Raw genomic sequence first — 21,293 nt, 5'->3', positions numbered from 1 at the left:
ATTATGAACTGAAATCTTCTTTCAGGTTGCTACAATTATGCATCAAATATTGTTGGATATATAACTTATATACAGAGTGTATGAGGGATGTTCTTTGTGTTATGAAATATGATGCAATTGGATTGATGGAGAAAATGTTTTCTTTTCAAGAAAATGAAGTAACTTTGTTACCTCCAGGTGCGCAATTCAAATTTACAAACTTGCCATACTTGCTATGCCAGAGAGAGAGCCGCTGCCTGTTGCTGTGCATCAGAGGAGGGGAAGTGGGGGACAGAGGTAATGCTCAGTGCGAATGCACATGTTTCTCATTTGCTTTGCATAGTCTCTTCTCAGCTCCAGTAGGCATTGTACACTATGTTCTGCACAAATTGACTACTATGCAAACCCGTAGAAAAAAGAAGATGAACTTTTACCAAAAATACACATCAGAAATCCTGAACAGAGTCCAAAGGACACTACTACACCGTTGTGAACTGTGCATCGTAGTATGAGGGGGGGGGGCATATTGAACATCTACTGTGATCAAACCATTGGGAATAGGCTATTGTTTCCTTTGTTCAGTATTTTGTTCCATTTACAATGTTGCGAGTGAAGGCATACACAATCATGGGGTGGCAGCGTTGCATCTGTGACAAGCAGACAAGAGGAGAAATAGAGAAATAATCTGGTGCATTCTTGACTGACAAATGTGTCTTAATTACAACATGTTCTTGTACTGTGTATGTGCAGTTACGGCTGTTTAATAAACAAACTCACCGGGCAAGCTGACCGTGTGGTTAGGGTCGCGCAGCTGTGAGCTTGCATCTGGGAGATAGTGGGTTCGAACCCCACTGTCAGCAGCCCTGAGGATGGTTTTCCATGGTTTCCCATTTTCACACCAGCCAAATGCTGCGGCTGTACCTTAATTAAGACCACGGCCACTTCCTTCCCACTCTTAGGCCCTTCCTGTCCCATCATCATAAGACCTATCTGTGTCGGTGCGACGTAAAGCAAATAGCAAGAAATAAACAAACTGCGGGTATTGTCTGTAAGAGACGAGGACAATCCTATGCAAGTCGAACGAAGAAACTCGTGCATACGTGCGGAGCATTATCTCTGTCTCCATCATACACCACACTTCCCCTCTCTCCCCTTTTCTTTCCTGAAGCACGGCAGCAGCTTGTGCTCTGGCATAGCAAATACGGTGAGTTCGTCAATTTGAATTGCACGCCCGGAAGTGGCAAAGTAACCTCATTTTCTCGAAAAGAACCATTTTCTCTGTCAATCCGATTGCACTATCGTTCTTATCATAACATGAAGAGCATCCCTGACCTTTTTGTCGGTATAGTTCTGATACACTCTGTATATATTAATTCAATTAATCCTTCTTCTTTGTGCATTTAAATATGATGTTGTTTAAAATTATGAATAATTATCAAAATTATTCTCTTTTAAAATATGCAGTGATTTACCAGTTTACTAAAGATCAAACATTAAGTATGGAAATTGCTGGGTTAAGATATTGTTACATGTTAAGCTAGTTTTTAGGTGATGATCTACCTAATTGAAGGAGTGCTTCCTGAGAGCTACTTTGCCAATAATCTGCGAGGACTGTCAGTCGATATGGCTGTATTCCGAGACTTGTTGAGGCTGCGACTGCCATCACTTTCCCATCACTTGGAACAACTCCAGCACGATGCAAGAGACTCTGCAACAGGTGACTATGTTGTTAATATCTCCCATAAACTTAGCATATGTTTATAATACTACTTTATTTACAACATATTTCTCAACAGGTACCAGTTACGAGCCACCACTAACCAATGTGTTCACTATGCAGTGGTTTCTTACACTCTTTTCAAATTGTTTGCCTCAAACCACTGTACTTCGAGTGTGGGACCTTATTTTCCTGGAAGGGAATGAAGTTCTCTTGAGGACAGCTTTAGCCATCTGGGATGGTTTAGCAGAGTAAGTACCGGTACTCATATTGTTTCCTATAAATATGCACAGAAATCAAATAAAGCAAGTGAATGTTCAAGAACTTGCTACATTTAAGTTGTATTCACAATTCATGTGGGAAGAGGAAGAAACAGAAAGAAGAGACATCTTTTTGCAATGCTATCATCATCATCATCATCATCATCATCATCATCATGTCCGGCTCCATGACTAAATGGTTAACGTGCTGGTCTTTGGTCACAGGGGTCCCGAGTTCGATTCCCGGCAAGGTCGGGAATTTTAACCATAATTGGTTAATTTCACTGGCACGGAGACTGGGTGTATGTGTTGTATTCATCATCATTTCATCCTCATCACGACGCGCAGGTCGCCTACGAAAGTCAAATCAAAAGACCTGCATCTGGAGAGCCGAACTTGTCCTCGGACACTCCCGGCGCTAAAAGCCATACGCCATTTCATTTCATTTTTTCATCATCATCATCATCATCATTGCTGATCATCTCCAGTTGCCCGGGTATGGTGTACAGCCCCTCCATCTTTGTCTGTCCATAAACCACTGTTCTCTTGTAATCTTCTGCCAATCTTGTCCTCTCTCCTCGACATCTTTCTTCACCAGATCAGTCCACTTTCCTCTGGGTCTGTCTGCTGGTCTCTTTTCTTTTACTTCTCTTTGATATTCTCTTCTTGCAGTCCTGCTTGCACTCATCCTCCTTACATGGCTGAGCCACTTCAGTCTCGCTATCTTCAAATGAATTTGTGTTTGTCCTGTGTTCTTAGATTTTTACCACCAGTTTTTCTCTCTTCCTATTTACTGTGTTTATTCAGTTTTCTCTTTACCACATCAAGACTAAAGATCTCAATGACTGCTGATGCTCACCTTTCTGATTAACCTGGGAAGCAAACAGTAGCTCATCAGGGGCTGAGAAGAAATAGATGTAGAAGAACTGGGATTGATGAGGAAGAGCCAATCTATTTGAAAACAGCAGTGTATGAAGATGTGGAGTAGAGAATGTCCTTATCATTTTGTATTTTCTTTTTATTTCTCCCTCTTCCCACACTGACCTCTCAATGTGTTTAGCCTATTATGTGTTCCTTTTGATGTGTCTATATTTCTGAATGAATGAATGAATGAATGAATGAATATTCTTCTCTTCCAATCAAAGATGACAATCAACTGAGAAAGAGTGTTCATTTATTGTAATCATAATTAATACCTGATATTATATTTTAATAATAAAATATATTAAAGATAATTCATTACAAAAATAATCAAAATATAATTTAGGCCTACTAATATACTGTATATGTGCCTGCCGCGTGGTGTAGGGGTATCGTGTCTGCCTCTTACCTGGAGGCCTCGGGTTTGATTCCCGGCCAGGTCAGGGATTTCTACCTGGACCTGAGGGCTGGTTCGAGGCCCACTCAGCCTATGCGATTAGAATTGAGGAGCTATCTGACGGTGAGATAGCGGCCCGGTCTAAAAAGCCAAGAATAACGGCCAAGAGGATTTGTCGTGCTGACCGCTGACCAAATGACATCTCGTAATCTGCAGGCCTTCAAGCTGAACAGCGGTCGCTTCGTAGGCCAAGGCCCTTCAAGGGCTGTAGTGCCATGGGGTTTGGTTTGTTTTTTTAATATACTGTATTTCCCATAAATACTTCTTGGATGTATTTTTAATGGCTCTATCTTTCTACATATGGTATGGCTTGAATAAGAGGGTAACCAAATTACATTCTGTTCATCGATTACTCTGAAGCCTGACAATTTCTAGAATGTTTAACAGTCCTATTGCTCACAGCTCTGAAGTTGCAAGAACAACTTATATAAGTGGCATTTTCAGACCAAGAGACAGTTCTATGTGATTGTGGCGAATTTCAAACTACACAACATCCCTTATGTTGTCCATTCTGCTCATCCAGATGTACGATAAGTGATTTGACTCAAGCTAATTCAAGTGCTATCAACATGGCCAAGTTTTGGGTGGGAACTGTTTAAAATCACTTGATCAACACATATTTGTGTACTTGTGTCCATTTCATGCTTCTGTTTTTGTTTCCATGTTTCATATTTTGTACTTCTGAAATGAATGAATGAATAAATAAATAAATAAATAAATAAATAAATAAATAAATAAATAAATAAATAAATAACACAGTTCTGTTATGGTCAAATCCGATCTATAACCACTACACAGTGGATGGATCTAGGGACATGAAATAACGAAATGAACTCTGAATATGTCTTGCAAGGATATGCTGACATGTGTCAGCACAACACAAAACTGTAAACCACCTTCTTGGTTGGAATCTGATCACTGACTGTTACCTTAATTATTTGGAACAACCCAGTGATCATAGTGTCACAGACAGTAACACTGGTCTGTGAACTTATGCCCAGAAAGCAAAACAGCTGTTTCTCATTCTTCTTCTTCTTCTTCTTCTTCTACTACTACTACTACTACTACTACTACTACTATGTCTTCTTCTTCTTCAAATTTTCCCACACGTTGTGGAGTCACAGGTACGAACTGTGTGGTTTTGGCCCTGTTTTAGTGCTGGATGCCCTTCCTGACACCAATCCTGTATGGAAGGATGTAATCATTATTGCATGTTTTTATGGTGGTTGCTAGTGTTAAGTCGTGTGTGAATATGAAGAGGAGAGTGTTGTTACAAACACAACCAACAAGCTCCAATCCAGAAGAATTAATCACACTAGTTTAAAATCCCCACACCGGCTGGGAATTTAACCCGGGACCCTATGAACCGAAGGCCTCAACACTGACCAGCCAAGCTGTCAAACAAAACAGCTGTTTCTCAATCAATTCCATTAATCTATGATAAATTACATACTCTAATATTTTGGTAAATGTTGAGATAAGAGTTGAGGCCTGCAGTTACCTACTTCATTTGTTCTCCTCTTTACATATTGGCTTGATTATGGACAATTTTGAAATGTCTGGGAAAATGCCTCCTGAGAAACGCATATTTATTAACATTAATATTTCTGAGATTGGACCATAGCACTGCCTTTATACCCCAGGTGAGACCCCATTTCATCCACTGTTTTGTTCTATTTTTTAGATTAGGTAAAATTCTAATTTCTGGAAGATAGTCTTATCACAACCGAGTGGAATGCCTGCGCATGTTAACGCATAATGGCTACGGAGCCAAGCTCTACATTCAGGAGACAAGTGGGTTTGAACCCCACCATTCACTGTCATGAGAATGATTTTCTGTGGTTTCCCATTTTCACTTCCAGGCAAATGCCAAGAGTTGTTATTCATAAGTCACAGCTGATTCCTTCTTCTTCCTTACCCAGCTTCATTCACCATCATTCATTTAATCTTCATCAGCTCCTCAACTGAGGGTGGCATCAGGAAGGGCATAAAAACATGCCATGTAAATTCATCTCGCCTCATCCCCGACCCCATATCAATCAAGAAACGGGACTAAGAGGTTAGGCAGAAGTAACTAAAGTCTTTATCACCCACACTTTGTTCCACCTTTTGTAGCTAATATGCCTATTACAATGGCATTAATACTATTCAGATGACTGACTTTTTCTATTTGTATTATTTACATTTTTTAATGAGTACTTGTTGAATGCAGTAGCAATTTCAAGCCACTCATCTTTAAGACTATCATTTTTATGTGAGTTATTATTACTGGTGCTTGTAAGTCCCATAATATCTTTGTTATTGTTATTCCGCTTGCTCACTTCTACTGTACTTTGTTTTTTCTTCATTTCATTTATAGTCGTCGTCATCGTCATCATCATCATCGTTTTCATTTCTCCTTGTCCAGCTCCTGCCAACTCAGGGTGTTGAAGGTTCTTCTCCACTATCGCCTGTCCTTCCACCACTCGTCTTCAGTAACTGTATTCCATTCCAATCTTATTTTTCTTATACTATTCTTGACAGAGCTTATCCATCTTGCTCTGGGCCTCCTTCTTGCCCTCATTTCCTCTCTTCTTTAACTTCTTGTAGGTTTCTTTATACAGTCCTAAAACTTATCTGTTTAAAGGACTCACAGGCATATCTTTTATCAACTATTTTCATATTTTAGAGTTAAATTTCTCCCACAAATATGCAAAACAAAATTGTTTGTGACATTAATTAGCATAGCGGTCTATTTCGAAAATGTTAAATACAAGAAATAATAAATCTGAATTTTCTAAATTTCAGTCGCATTTTGGCTGTGGACAGTGCAGATGAGTTTTACAGCATCATGGGAGTGCTAACACGAGAAATGCTAGAGTTTGGACTGATGGACACCAACAACTTAGTCAAGGTACGAGTAGCACACAAATAATAGATTATGAGCAATTTGAACAAATGAATTAATATAATGGGTACAGTTTTATTCCAAATGTTTACTTATCTATATTTTAAAAGAGTTTACTAAAAACAGCTTTCGCAAATCCACCCATCCATTCTACTGAACCAATTTTCTTCATTTTTGTTTTATTCTCTCCGGAGTTACCTTCTTTCTTCTTGAAATTTGAATGGGCTTGGTATTTCATCCAATCCGCTGTTACCTGCTGGTGAATTTTGAGACATTGGTAGGTCTCTAAGTTCAGCCAATATTGAATAATCATTAAAAAAAATTATGAAATAATCACTCCAATAATTGCAGGCGAAGGCTTACCCTAACCTGCAATACATTCTGTACTTAGCAGGTTGCTGAGCGACTAACATTTTTATTAATACCGTATTTACGCTAATGTCCGCCTCTGTGGTGTAGTGGTTAGCGTGATTAGCTGCCACCCCCGGAGGTCCGGGTTCGATTCCCGGCTCTGCCACGAAAATTTGAAAAGTGGTACGAGGGCTGGAACGGGGTCTACTCAGCCTCGGGAGGTCAACTGAGTAGAGGTGGGTTCGATTCCCACCTCAGCCATACTGGAAGTGGTTTTCCGTGGTTTCCCACTTCTCCAGCAGGCGAATGCCGGGATGGTACCTAACTTAAGGCCACGGCCGCTTCCTTCCCTCTTCCTTGTCTATCCCTTCCAATCTTCCCATCCCTCCACAAGGCCCCTGTTCAGCATAGCAGGTGAGGCCGCCTGGGCGAGGTACTGGTCATTCTCCCCAGTTGTATCCCCGACCCGAAGTCTGAAGCTCCAGGACACTGCCCTTGAGGCGGTAGAGGTGGGATCCCTCGCTGAGTCCGAGGGAAAAGCCGAACCTGGAGGGTAAACTGATGATGATGATGATGATGATTTACGCTAATAATACCGCACATTTTAAAAAAAATTAGGGCACGAAATTTGGGTGCGGGTTTTATTTGCGTCAATGTTGGCAATTTTATTTCAAAATCAGCCTTCCTAAATTTAGGATGCGGGACTATTCAGTGGCGGGTATTATTCGCGTAAATACGGTGGCGGGTATTATTCGCGTAAATACCCGTATTTACGCGAATAATACCCGCACATTTTAAAAAAAAATTTAGGCACGAAATTGGGATGCGGTTTTTTGCGTCAAAGTTGGCATTTCCTTTTTTCAAAATAAGCCTACCTAAGGTTAGGGTGCAGGGATTATTCAGTGGCAGGTATTATTCGCGTAGATACGGTATTCTGGTGATTTTCATCCTTAGTAATCTCATTGCATGTAGCCATGTTCGATAATTTCTTGTCAAGCAAGAGAGTATACACTTCCTCCGATCACAGAAGAATACTATTTCCTGCTAGATACTCTTTGATTCTCTAACCTTTTACAGCTACCAAATATATTCAACGGATGGCAGAGCGTTCCTAGTAACTTGCATGCTGCTAAGAGAAAAATGTCTACGTACAAACAGACCCCATCATTACCTGGGAACACCTATCAAATGATAATCCAGCTGCCCTAGAAAGAGTGATAACCATGTATTTTGGAAAAGTTCTCTGCCTGGGAAAAAAATGCTCCTTCGAGACTAACCTATGAGCTCACAAGACAACCGTTCTACATAGAGGAACTGCAATTAAAAACACCATTGCCTTCTATGATACAATACCAAACTTTACACAAAGAACTGGAAGATTTAAAAAAGCGAATGTATGGATAGATTTTTATCGAACAGACACCATGATGACATCAGAAGAATTCTTAATATGAAATGCAGCATACCATGCTTTTTATTAAATGTTCATAAAACCATTGAAAAGGGCAGGCAAATGAGTATGAATACGACAGGCAAGACGAATTATCTGACCTATTTATAACAAATGCTGTGGAGCAGCACGAGTCTACTACTTATATTATATTATATTATATTATATTATATTATATTATATTATATTATATTATATTATATTACATTATATTATATTATATTATATTATATTATATTATATTATATTATATTATATTATATTATATTATATTATATTATATTATATTATATTATATTATATTAGTTATTATTTCTTTTGATGTGTTTTGTAATTTTACATTTTTTCTTTACATAACATATGCTGATGGTCAACTAACAATAGAAGCACGAACAACAAGAGCAATGGGACAAATAACTGTACAATATAAAGTTGATCAGAATCTGTGATGGCTGAAGCTACCACACCAACACATCCCACACATTCCCAATTATAGACAAGTCTGAGTCCTACTTCAGATCAACATCGTGCGTACTGTATTAAATTATGGCACATTTATTATTACCCTATGTAGATTTCTTGGTGGCCATAATCGTTAAGGCAGCAAGTCTACATGGTCTGACACAGTGGTTAGCCGGTTCGAATTCTGTTGCTCAAAAAAATTCACCATTAGAATGTTCTCCAGCAGGGTAGGACAGGCAGTGTTACAATTTCTAATCACTAGACTGCATGCGAAAAGCCTGGATTTGATTCCAAACCTCTCCACATCGTTCGCATGGAGTGAGGGCATACGACTCTATTGCTGATTTGTCCATTGGATGTGGACATTAAGCCTTGAACAGACCCCTTGGTGCTATCTGACAGGAGTAGACTATGGGCTGGCTCCAGGTTTCACCCTCTCCCTTCTTACAATCATATATCACATCAGTCATTTCATCTCATTAACTCCTCTAATGAGGTTGACATAATAAAAAAAAAGGCATCCAGTCGTAAAAACTTGCTAAGAAGATTCATCTCACTTCATACCTAGCTCCATAGAGGAACGATACTGGGGATGACCCTACATACATAGGTGTACATACATTACATACATACATACATACATACATACATACATACATACATATGTACATACATCATTACCCTATGTCGCCCCCTCAAGAACTAGTCGAGCATTTATCTTAAAAGATACTTTCATTTGTCAACTGTGATTCTCAATTGTTCTAATACTGCACTCTGTTTTATTTCTCTCCACAAAGGTGTTTAATATCAATCTTTCTGCATAACAAGACAACTAGCTATTTGCATGTTAATATATCAAACATACAATTATAAGATTTAACATCGAGCTATTTATTCAACTTCACATCAAGATTTTGAAGACATTTAAAACCTTCGGCTGATGATGAACCAGATCTGGGGTCGGAACCGGTACCATTTGTGATCGACTTGTGATGTAACCTCGCATTACTAAGTGTTATTGTATTGAATAGGTGAACCCATAATATATTATTAATTTAATGCCCCTTAATAAATTGTGATGGTATGAGTTACGGATATAAGAAGGTGATAACAGAAGATAAATTTTTGGTGCAGGGATTCGTAGGTAAACAGATAAGAAGATGACTAATCGTGTTATTACTTAAGCCTAAAGAGGCAAAGGAGAGGCAAGAAATTAAAAAGCGGAAAATAGAAGTAGAATAGAAATACAGTAAAAATTATAGCAAATGCCAGAAAACTCCTTACGGTGTGAAGTAATGGGCTACACTCCGCGGTAATGTTCAAATATTAACAACGCCCCTTAGTGCTATTCGAGGATGACTGAAACCTCCAACGGTATTCCGCCAACATCCCGCAGACTGGCCGATTGACGCCTCTCTTGCTTTCTACCCAAGGAACAACAATGAATTTACGGAAATGATGAATAAAATGGCAACGCGTTACTTCCCTGCGCGCAAGCAGTCAGTGACGTCGCCTTGGTAACCTGAAGGTTCGTTCTCAGTCTCTCAGTACCTCAATGCAGAGCATGAGACCCGCAGAAAATAGTAATTTTCTCTGTCATCTGAAGAGTAAATGAAATTATGAACATAACAAAAGTTGTTTATAATATAGGGACGTTTCATATATAGTCCATGCATTTTACAGAAAATCAATAGTATAAAAGAAAATGGAAGAAAACTGTTCTGGTTTTCCTATAAAACCCTATCTACTAAGTCCAATAAGAGATTTCTAAATCATGTGTATATCAAAACCTTCCCCAGGATGAATATACTCTTAATTTGAAGTTTGGTCGAGATCTATCCAGCCGTTTCCCTGTGATGGTGGAACAAACAGACAAACAGACACAAAAAATAAAAACCATTGATACAGTCTTAAGTTGACCTAAAGTGGTTAAATATCTGAAAAATTGGCTAAACAAACGAAATTACAGACAGCGGACCCCCTACAACTTTATTTATATAGATTTTTTCTCAACTTATATAATCAATACGGATCAATATGAACATGATTACTTGTAACTGTATTATCAGTTAAAAGATATTGATTGGAACCTGTAGTATGCATTTCAGGACAAGGATCGAAGTATAGATTTCTTTTACTCATATACGGTATATATATATATGTGCTTGAATAATTGCATTCGTACCTAAGGGATGAATCATTAAAAAGTAAAACTTTCCAGTTTCATTTAATCATGATGATCAAAAAGAAAAGGAAGTGTGCAAAAAAAACAGAAAGTTCTCCACGTATTATGATGATTGATACAGGCAACTCTCAAATAAATTGAAAATGAAAATAAATTCTGCATATGGAGTTTACATCTGTAAATTAGAGGATACTTTAAAATATGATGTAGCTCATTTCTGGAGGCATGGTGAGATTAAGTAATTAACATGAACAGGACAAGCGTTTTAGTATTTTTTTTTTTTTTTTTTTTTTGCAAGTTGCTTTACGTCACACCAACACAGATAGGTCTTATGGCAACGATGGGACAGGAAATGGTTAGGAGTGGGAAGGAAGCAGCTGTGGCCTTAATTAAGGGCAGCCCCAGCATTTTCCTGGTGTGAAAATGGGAAACCACGGAAAATCATCTTCAGGGCTGCCGACAGCGGGGTTCGAACCCAATATCTCCCGAATTTTTAGTATAAAGGTGAGAGTTAAGAGGGCAGTAATGTTGCCCATGGTTTTGCTTGGTTTTTCGTCAGTTTATGTTGAATCAGATTTTAATTACATAATGGATAATTTGGCTTTGGAGGATATTTCCTTATTTCCATCTGGTGAGATATTGTGTGTTAGTGAGATATCTGTTGAAGAGATGAAAGGAAAGACTATTAATCATAAACTAAAGCCTAAAGGAGTAAGTGGTCCTGATGGAATACCACTGTATATAATAAGAGATTGTGATTTTCTGGCTAGTCAATTAACTTTAATTTTGAATCTTTCCATTCACACTTCATCATTCCCTGAAAAATGAAAAATAGCTCAAAGTTATACCCATTTTTTAGACTGGAAATTTTGGAATGATATCTAATTATCGACCTGCGTCCAGAATAAATGCCATAGCTAAGGTGTACGAGCACATATTATACAGCAGGATTTGGATTTGTAACCATATCAAAATTGCATTATCTGAATTTCAACATGGCTTTGTACACAACAAGTCACTTATCACCAACCCTATGGGCTATACTCAAAATGTGTATGATAACCTTAATAACAATTGAAGGACTGGTGTTTTTATACGGATTTTTAAAAAGCGATAAAGTTGACCATAAATTTTAGTTGCTAAAATGTATAAATTTGATTTTTGAAAACAGTTAATACATACTTAAGAAATCAACAGCAGCTTGTTTCTTTTAACAGTGAACATTTAGAGAATTTTATCAGTCCTGGGGTAGGCCCACTGCAAGAATCTAATCTTGGACCTTCTTTGTTTTTAAGTCTAATTAATGATTTAAAGGTAATATTTGCCACACCAACTTTTTACTTTTTGCAGATAATTTGAAACTTTACAAATACATTAGTGACAACAAAGACCAGGACAAGTTACAAAAGGACAGTGATAACATCATTTCTTTGAATGTTGGTAAATGTAAATACATGATTTTTACCACAAGGAGTTTGAAATATCGGCCTATCATATATGCAGAGCAAAAGTAGATAGGGTTTCAACATTCAAGGATCTATGTAGAGCTTTTGATAGTAAGTTAACATTTAATAAAATAACAAAGAATGTAAATGGAATTCTAAGATCTTTGATAAGAAATTCAAGCCTTCGATATTAAATGAATTATTTGTTACCTTAGTAAGGAGAATATTGGAATATTCTGCTATTATGTGGAGCCCATATACAAAGTAGTACCTAAGTGATTGCTATTGAAATTGTGCAAAACTAGTTCCTATGATATCTTTACTAAAATACCTTTAATATTTTTTGTCCTTTCAACACATCAATGCAGTTATTGAGGAATATATTTCAAATTCCTTCACTGAAAATCAGACGTACCTTAATTTCTATACAAATATTAAGGAAAATCATAATAGGACGTATTGATATTTTGGACCTGTTAAGATACTTTTCATTCCATGTTCCTCAAATAAGATCACATCAGCATAAATTATTTCATGTTCAAAGGTTAAAAGCATCACATCGCTTAAATTCCCCTTTTGTAAAAATGACAACATTTTATAATACTGCCGCTGAAAGAAGTCTATATATTTACCTAATAGGACAATGAATTGAATAAGACATTAAAAGGCTGCCTTTAAAATTTATAATATTTTTTGATAATTCTTTATTTCTGGCACGCTTCATATCGTCCACACTATGGCAAAGTAGCGAAGGTGATGAAGAAAAGAACCTGTAGTCCTAAAGTTTTGGTCTAGATTTTATTATTTATATAATATCTACTCCCTGACAAAGTCTCATATCTACAGCTCATTATGTATGGCTAACACATAAAACCAATCATTAAATATAAAAATGCATTTGATATGAGTAATCACAACTTCTTTCAGCTCTCCTAATTTTTTGACAATTTGCAGATTTGTTAGTTTGCCAGAGGAGGGACGATATTTCCCAGTATACATAGTAATTTGTGTTTTAAGTTTGATTTTATAATTTTTTTGTTTTGGTTTTGATTACCACGTGATTTTTATTGTGCATGTTTCATTTCTTTTAAATTGTGAGTGGCATCATATACCGAGCAGTACAGCTGCCCCTATTCACTCAGTTTTATGCAACCCGCAGATTATAGCCTAACCTAAAACATTGACCTTGGCTACTCACAGCGATGTCTTAATATGCTTTCTACAATTCATTTATTCGTGTCAGTGAAATCAGCATTAACGATAAAATACCGAATGATTGTAAAGAATTGTGAAAATTCTGTATCATAGAAACTTCATGTACAGAGAATATGATGGCTAAATGACTAGAAGTAGTGTTGATATAACGCTGGGAAACGGCAGCTCTTGATAGCTGAGCATGCTTGAAGTTAGAGGAGGAAAGCGGTGCTCATTAGTCGGTGGTTCAATTCCGATAGATGACAATTTGTAAAAAATGTTGTTGTTAAATGTTCATATAAGTCACGTTGTCGAGGACAAATCTAAATCATGATCAGTTCTCATGTTGCAGGAACTCTGTTATGTTCATTTCTAAGTAGTTCTTAAAAGAGCTATTTGCAGTAAAATATCTGTTACTGACAGAGGTGAACTTGGCTTGTGCATGGCCATTCGATTAGTGGAGGAAATGCTGACCGCCTCCTTCGTTAATGCATACAAAGCTGAGTACGGTAGAGGTGATTCATTCTTGCTTGCTGCAATATATGTGATGGAACCTGCCTGCACGCTGTAAAGATTACTATGTGCTGTTTCATGTGCCGTACATATGAAGTCCAGTCATTCTTCGAGTCAAACGTGCCCAGTTGCTTGGTTCAATGGGTGTGTCATAATGCTGACAATAAGTGCAGTGCACTTCATTCGTTGTAGCCGTTTGCCATATGAAAGTCGCATGTTATTATTCCTTTCTGATGTATGCTTTCTTTCTAAAGGTGAAAAGTTACTTTTGAGACTTAAGGAAGTTAAACCTTATTAAGTTAAAACGTAACTACAAATGCCTTAAAAGTATACAAATAAAAATGAAAAGCTCGTAGCTAGATTAAAACTCTGAATCCATTGGAAAATTCACATGCTGGCTGCTATTAGTACCATGTAGCCACTCCAGGCAACAAAGACCAGGTCTCATATCTCTGTACTAATGGAATAATCTATGCTATCACTTCGAAACTGATCTTGTATGTTACAAGTTCTGAACTCGAATGTGCAAACAGGTTTACCTTGCTGCAAACACCACAGTATGCTAAAGAATCATGTCTCTCTTAATCCGAGATAGTTGCAACCGTTACGTACGAGTAGAGTATGTACCTATTACTTAGTTAAATTTGTTCAGCATTAAGTTTCAGGAGGTATTCAAGGTATTCACAATGAATTTGTCTGTAGTCGGTGCTTATGTGGCAAAAATTATTATGTCTGTTTATTATAACTTTCTTTATCTGAGACTTCAGAAAAGTCAAGTCATCATGCAGGATGCCCAAAAGAGTACAAAATTAAAATTAAAAAAGGCATGATTCAATAAGGTTTCAAACCCTCACTTCTCTATGTAGCTTACATCTAACATCTAACAAGACTAATTCCACGCAGCTATTCCGCTTGTATGTCTAGTTCTTACAACTCTGTATTCACGAAGTGAGCGAAAGTTCTCACTTCGTAATGTTACTGGTGTGTTACAGACTTATGGTCCAGTTTTATGACTTTATTGAATGCTGGAATGGTAGCAATTACATGGCGTAAGCTATCACATCTGCTGTACAGCATTTGCATGTCATAGATTATAAAATACTGTGAAAAACCGCGCTTCTATCAATTTCGATGTGATGAGTCTATACAAAATGGCAGTGAATTAACATGTCTGTAATTGGTCCTAACCTATCACGTTTTCTATGATACCATGACCACCCTTTTCTGTCAAAAGAAAATGACCTCTTGAACCAATCAGGTGTCCAATTCTCTACTGACAACTAAAGGAGTGGCTATGGTTTGTATAGTACAGTAACATTTCATAAAAATGACTGGAGTATTGGACTCTGCTCTACATAAAATGGTACAGTGTTTTTGAGATGGGCCTCACCTACTGCCTCTTGTACCGTTTTTGCATTGCGCGGGAAAGTCTATATCAGACTAACTGCACATAAAATTGCTGTAAGATGTTGTGCAAGATAGTACTAAGAGACATTTAATTCCTAGCTGGTTGCATATATTTGGAAAAAAATAGGGGAAGCTGTACCACCCGGTATAATGTTACTATGCATTTTGTTTTGTTTTTTAATTTTTAATTTATAGATACACGAGGGGCATTCAATATATAATGCAACACATTTTATTTCTCAGACAGTTTCATTTTTAAAAATTGGAAGTTTTTAGACATCTTTGAATATTCCCGCTTCGTCTCGTAAAGTTTCATTAATTTCCGATAGGTGGCAGCGCTATAACCGGTGTTGTAATGCTGTAGCACTGAACGGAGATCATATTGAAAAATAGGGTATTGTACCAAAAGGATTGGGGAATAACACAGTATTTGAATCCTCAATAAAACCAACCTGCTTTAAAGAAAAACAAAGTGTATTGCATTAGATATTTAACTCCTTTCGTAGACAGATACTTAGTTAATGTTAAGAAGGTACTAATTGGGTATGAAGCCTGTCTCCTCTCACATCAAATAAATGTAATTAATTCTACCATCTGAGCCAATCAGCCCAGGTATTCAGGAGATAGTGGGCTCGAACCCCACTGTCGGCAGCCCTGAAGATAGTTTTCCATGGTTTTCCATTTTCACACCAGGCAAATGCTGGGGCTGTACTTTAATTAACACCATGGCTGTTTCCTTCCCACTCCTAGCCATTTCCTGTCCCATCATCGCCGTAAGACCTATCTGTGTCGGTGCAACGTAAAACAAAAAAATCAATCAGCCCAGCATGCTGTCAGTAGAAAATTCACCTGCAATCCCATGACTGTCACACACTCTCACAAGATCCAAGTTCCTGAGAAATATGCTATGAAACATTTTTCATCACAGCGTAACGACACTAGCTAATGCATATTGTAAACATTTTGGATATTCTTACAGACAATAGTCACCATTGCACCATTCCCTTTCCCTGAGCTGTCAGAACTAAGAGACAAGTACCTGTACAACATAACACCATGGACACAGACGGTATCTACAGCAGCCAAACGTGGACTCAAACTGTTCTACAGTGACGATGATGAGGAAACTGATGAAGATGAGGAAAAGATTGCAGTCGCAGCAGCCTACGGAATTTCAACAGTGTTTCGTTCTCCTCGTAGGAGAGGTAAGTTTCTAGTAGAAACTAAATTTAAAAAAGGAGATCAAATCAATATTCTACTTTTGGCTTTCAAAATGGTAACATAGACAGGATAATAACTTTGATTTTTTTATCTGATGTTGGTAACGTGTAGAAATCCTTAATTTTGAATATCCATTGTATAATAATAATAATCATGAAATTATACATTTAAAAAAAATGAATTCTCTTAGTGCCTTCTACCATGTGGATATGGTCATCCTGCTATGTATGCAGCTTTCTTCTTCATATATGATGGGCTGACCCCCTTCCTTATATTTCTCTGTAAAGTAAGATACTAGTCTTTCTTTTTATGCCATGTTCATCATCATCATCATCATCATCATCATCATTATTATCATCATCACAATCATATGCAATTTCTAGCTGTTGGCCAGGTCTGCTTGGAACATAAGCCTCTCCATCTCCTCTTTCTTCCCACCAATACTCCCTCTTCACTCTTGCCCATGCCTCTTCTCTTCTCTGTCAACACTCTTTCACTTCTTTTATCCACCTGTCTCTTGGTCGTTTTCCTGTTATCTCCATTTCATGTATCCTCCTTGGTATAATTTCCTCTGTCATTCTCTTCATGTGTCCATACCATCTAAGTCTATCCTGTTCTATAGTGGCTCTTCTTTTACTAATATCTCACTTGTCACTCCTATCTTGCTTCTCAGAAATGTCATTTCCCTTGCCTGTATCACATCTCTCTGCCACATTACCCAAGTTTCTGCTGCATACATCAGAATAGGTACATAGTATGTCCTGTATATTACTCTTTTGCATCTCTGGGGGACATCCTTGCTCCAAACCAGGCTTCTGACACTTTTTGGGAATGCTTGATTATTTCTTTATCATTTCTTCCACTTTCCTATGTCATGTTTTCTAATTACAACACATATATTATTTTTCGCCTTCTTCCACTTCAAGTCAAGATCTTTTATGATAACTCAAACTGAAGAAGCTACCTTGGAAATTCTAGTAAAACAGGGAAATCGATATAGATATCCTCAGATGAATATGAAACTCGTGGATTGTGCATCAAATTACAAATATATCAAAATTATCTATGTTCATCACACACTTCTTCCTTTATTAGTTTCTGATGTACTAGATCCCCTCTTTTGTCTAGCTCAATGGCCCTCATTTTTGTGCGCAGTCTCCAATACCAATATCAATGCAAACCTTTAGAAAAATACTTACCCGCAGAAATGATTGTTCAGAATTCCTTGGTCTCATCCTTTTTCATGTTCCACGTGTAGGATCACACCTGCAAACATGTCATGTCCTTAACTGTATATGACATGAATTCCCCACTTGTAAAAATTGGTTCATTTTACAATTCAATCAATGCTAACATGGATTCTATAGCCTTGACACATTCAACACAGATTTTAAGATGTATGTTTGTAAATTATAAGCAAGAGTCCATTGTGCTGGACATATGGAAGCTCATTAATACTCTCATTTTCCTTTTCTATTTTCATTTCCTTCTTTAGTTTTAGGTACTATAAATTACTTAATGGAGTTATCTGCAGACTTACTGTGTTAAAATTTTGTCATTTTTATATCTTAAACAATCCTTTGTCTTTTTTGTGTCTAGGTAAGGAACGTACTTTGAGCACTTATGCCTGTGTACTAAAACAAACAAACAAACAAACAAATAAATGGGTAGATCATGGGAGACTAGTGACAAAAATGACAGCTATTGGACTAGACACAAGTGTGGTTAAATGGATGGCTAAATTTCTAGAAAACAGAACTCACAGAGTAGGTAATGATTGGGGGGAAGAATCGCATTAGGCAGTAATATTGTACCATTGTCCAACTCATGTACACAAAAAGAAATTGGGGAATGGTCTAATTTATCAAGCGAAATGTTTCATAAATTTTCTAATTATTTGAAATATTTAAGGAAAGATGAGGTAAACAACTGACAGGAAATCACCACCTGCGCAACAACACTAAATGCAGGTCAATGATGACTGATTAGTTGATTGACTAATAAAGTTCCTTCTAGTTTATACTCTTCTAGAATTCTTTTGCTAGTCCTCAGTGACACTTTTGTTGCAACTGCAACCCTTTCCTATACTTGCAGCAGCTCTTTCATATACTACTCTCACATTTTATTCTTTGATTCCTGTACTTCTTTCTTCATAAAACTATAAACGCTGAGAACAAGATCTCTCGTTTGTGCTTTCTTTGTTGTGGGCCTTAGCTTAGATTATACTGATAACATAACTTGCTTTGTGTAAACTGACAATACCTCTTTCTCTGTCCAGTCCGTCACTATGATCCCCTTCCCTTCCTGTGCCTTCTGCGTGCTCTGCTTCAGGGGAGTCCGCTGACACCTGCGATCTCTCAGTCGGCTTCAGGTAGCTAGGTTTGCTTTCTTATTCAAGTGCCAAATAGATTTGAGGATACAGTAACTTACCAGGTGAACACATGTTCATAGGTAACATATAAAAGACCAGGCGAGTTGGCCGTGCGATTAGGGGCATGCAGCTATGAGTTTGCATCCAGGAGATAGTGGGCTTGAACCCCACTGTTGGCAGTAGTGATGGGCAGTCTGAGATGAGGTCTCAAGATTTCTCGGAATTTCTCGAGACTAGCGCAGGTATTATTTCTCGCGAGAAATTTCGAGAAATCTCGAGAGCGTTGTCCCCACATTGTGCGGCGAGCAGCGTGTCGTAGGTGTACAGGTAGTCGGAGCTGAATGTTGATTGTGCCGAGTATGCGAATAGCCAACCACGGGCCTTCTCAATTTCGTAAATACGTGTCAACAAGCGACTAGGGCGTTCATTTCTACCGAGGTCTATTTTGAAGCAGTATAACATAATTATAAAGGATAAGCATTCGAGCATTGTATGCACTGGTAGGTACATGAATGAGTGGTTTAAGTACAGAATCTGACGGCTACTGTAGGTACACGTAACTGGATACTAGAGGCGTGCATTATTCGAACTCGAGACAAGGCAAGATGCGGCTTGCTGCATATGCAACCACCATTACGCATGAGTGGAATGTGCAATTTAAATTGCTTCAGTTTGCTCCAGTTCTTTCGACAAGTAGGTGTACATCGTTATCAGACCCCGCATTGAATAGCATATGACCACTGCTTGTGTTTAGTGATATTTTGGTGACGAAGGAAATTATTACTTACAATGTTGCAGAGTACTCGCGTCATAATTAGGTAGGTACGTACTTCGATATGTGATGGTGCAATATGAAATTGTGTCTAATTGTACGCGACAACTTGAAGAAGATATCCGAAACGCAACGTAAGTCGTGGATGTCGGTTATTTTTAAGAGATGTCACATAGCACAGTCCACTGTGTTTCTTATTCAAAAGAAGTAAAATACTTCGGCAGAAATACTTCTGGGGTGATCCGGCACTTACAAACGCATAATATCAATGAAGAGGGATCGTCACAGAACACCTCCGGCCCGGTCTGAATCACAAGAAACTACCCTGCCAACAACGATTGTGAGGCATCCAGGTAGGTTTACATCCTAATAAGAATTAAAAAATTATACAGGTTATTCAGCTAAGAAGTCCACCTGACATAACTCGTGAACAGTTTAAGATACTAGCATTCTGGTTTTTTTTGTTTGTTTTTTTCTGCTAGCTGCGTTACGTCGCACCGACACAGATACGTCTTATGGCGACGATGGGACAAGGAAGGGCTAGGAATGGGAAGGAAGCGGCCGTGGCCTTCATTAAGGTACAGCCCCAGCATTTTCCTGGTGTGAAAATGGGAAACCACGGAAAACCATTTTCAGGGCTGCCGACAGTGGGGTTCGAACCTACTATCTCCCGAATACTGGATACTGGCCGCACTTAAGCGACTGCAGCTATCGAGCTCGGTGGCATTCTGTTTTCACTCATAGTTCAACATGCAGTGCTTTCCTAGAATTTTGACAAAATTTATCATCACACACGTTTCCATATGAGAACTGCTGATGATAACTATCAAACTTACACTCGTAGTCGCACAGCTCGCAGCACACGAGAATCGGTCTCGAGAGCGTTGCCCATCACCCATGATGAAAGAATTGGAGCAAAGTCGGGCATTTTAGATTACACGTTCCACTCATGTGTAATGGGGGTTGCGTATGTAGCAAAGCACATCTTCCCCGTCTCAGGTTCGAATAATGCACGCCTCTAGTATCCAAGTAGTTGTACACCCTATCTACAGTCATTCACAAATCATGCAGTGTTATTCACCTAAGATGTCCACCCCAAATAAGTCGTGAACAGTTTAAGATACTGACATTCTGTTTTTACTTTCGTTAATGGTATTAAGGGGTTCATAGTTGAACATGCAGTACTTTTCCAGGCTTTTGACAAAATGTATTGGCTCACACGTTTTCATATTAGAACATTATTTCACGCAATTAAGTGCCAACGGCATACTATCAAGTTTACAGTCGTAGTTACTGGTACGTCGCACAGCTTGCAGTACAGGAGGATCGGTCTCGAGATTCTCGCGAGAGTCTCGAGAGTCTCGAGTGAGAGCGTTGCCCATTACTAGTCGGCAGCCCTGAAGATGGTTTTCCGTGGTTTCCCATTTTCGTACCAAGCAAGTGTACCTTAATTAAGGCCACGGCCACTTCCTTCCCATTCCTAGGCTTTTCCTATCCCATCGTTGCCATAAGACCTATGTGTGTCTGTGCGACGTAAAACAAATAGCAAAAAAAAAAACATATAAAAGAAACTCATCATAGTCCACAAATTTCAGCTGCAGCCTTTGTCAATGGAAGTCTAGGTAAACACCTTACCTTAACAGAAGTCAACTGCCCCCTTTATCCAACCTCTTACTTCTCCTCTCTCCCTCTTCTGTCGAA

At 38.2% G+C, this 21,293-nt stretch overlaps 1 protein-coding gene across 1 annotated transcript in view; it reads left to right on the top strand.

Moving 5' to 3' along the window:
- Positions 1 to 21,293, top strand: part of LOC136885041 (uncharacterized) — a 186,523-nt gene that overhangs the window by 117,752 nt on the left and 47,478 nt on the right. The window contains exons 5-8 of the mRNA XM_068229766.1: positions 1,528 to 1,696; positions 1,776 to 1,947; positions 6,122 to 6,227; positions 16,208 to 16,433. Coding sequence (XP_068085867.1) covers positions 1,528 to 1,696; positions 1,776 to 1,947; positions 6,122 to 6,227; positions 16,208 to 16,433 — 673 coding nt within the window. The remainder of the gene's footprint in view (positions 1 to 1,527; positions 1,697 to 1,775; positions 1,948 to 6,121; positions 6,228 to 16,207; positions 16,434 to 21,293) is intronic.

This window comes from Anabrus simplex, chromosome 1 (genome assembly GCF_040414725.1).
Source record: "Anabrus simplex isolate iqAnaSimp1 chromosome 1, ASM4041472v1, whole genome shotgun sequence".
Lineage (NCBI taxonomy): Eukaryota > Metazoa > Arthropoda > Insecta > Orthoptera > Tettigoniidae > Anabrus > Anabrus simplex.
Note: the sequence above shows the minus strand (reverse complement) of the source record. Positions and strands in the feature narration are given on the sequence as shown.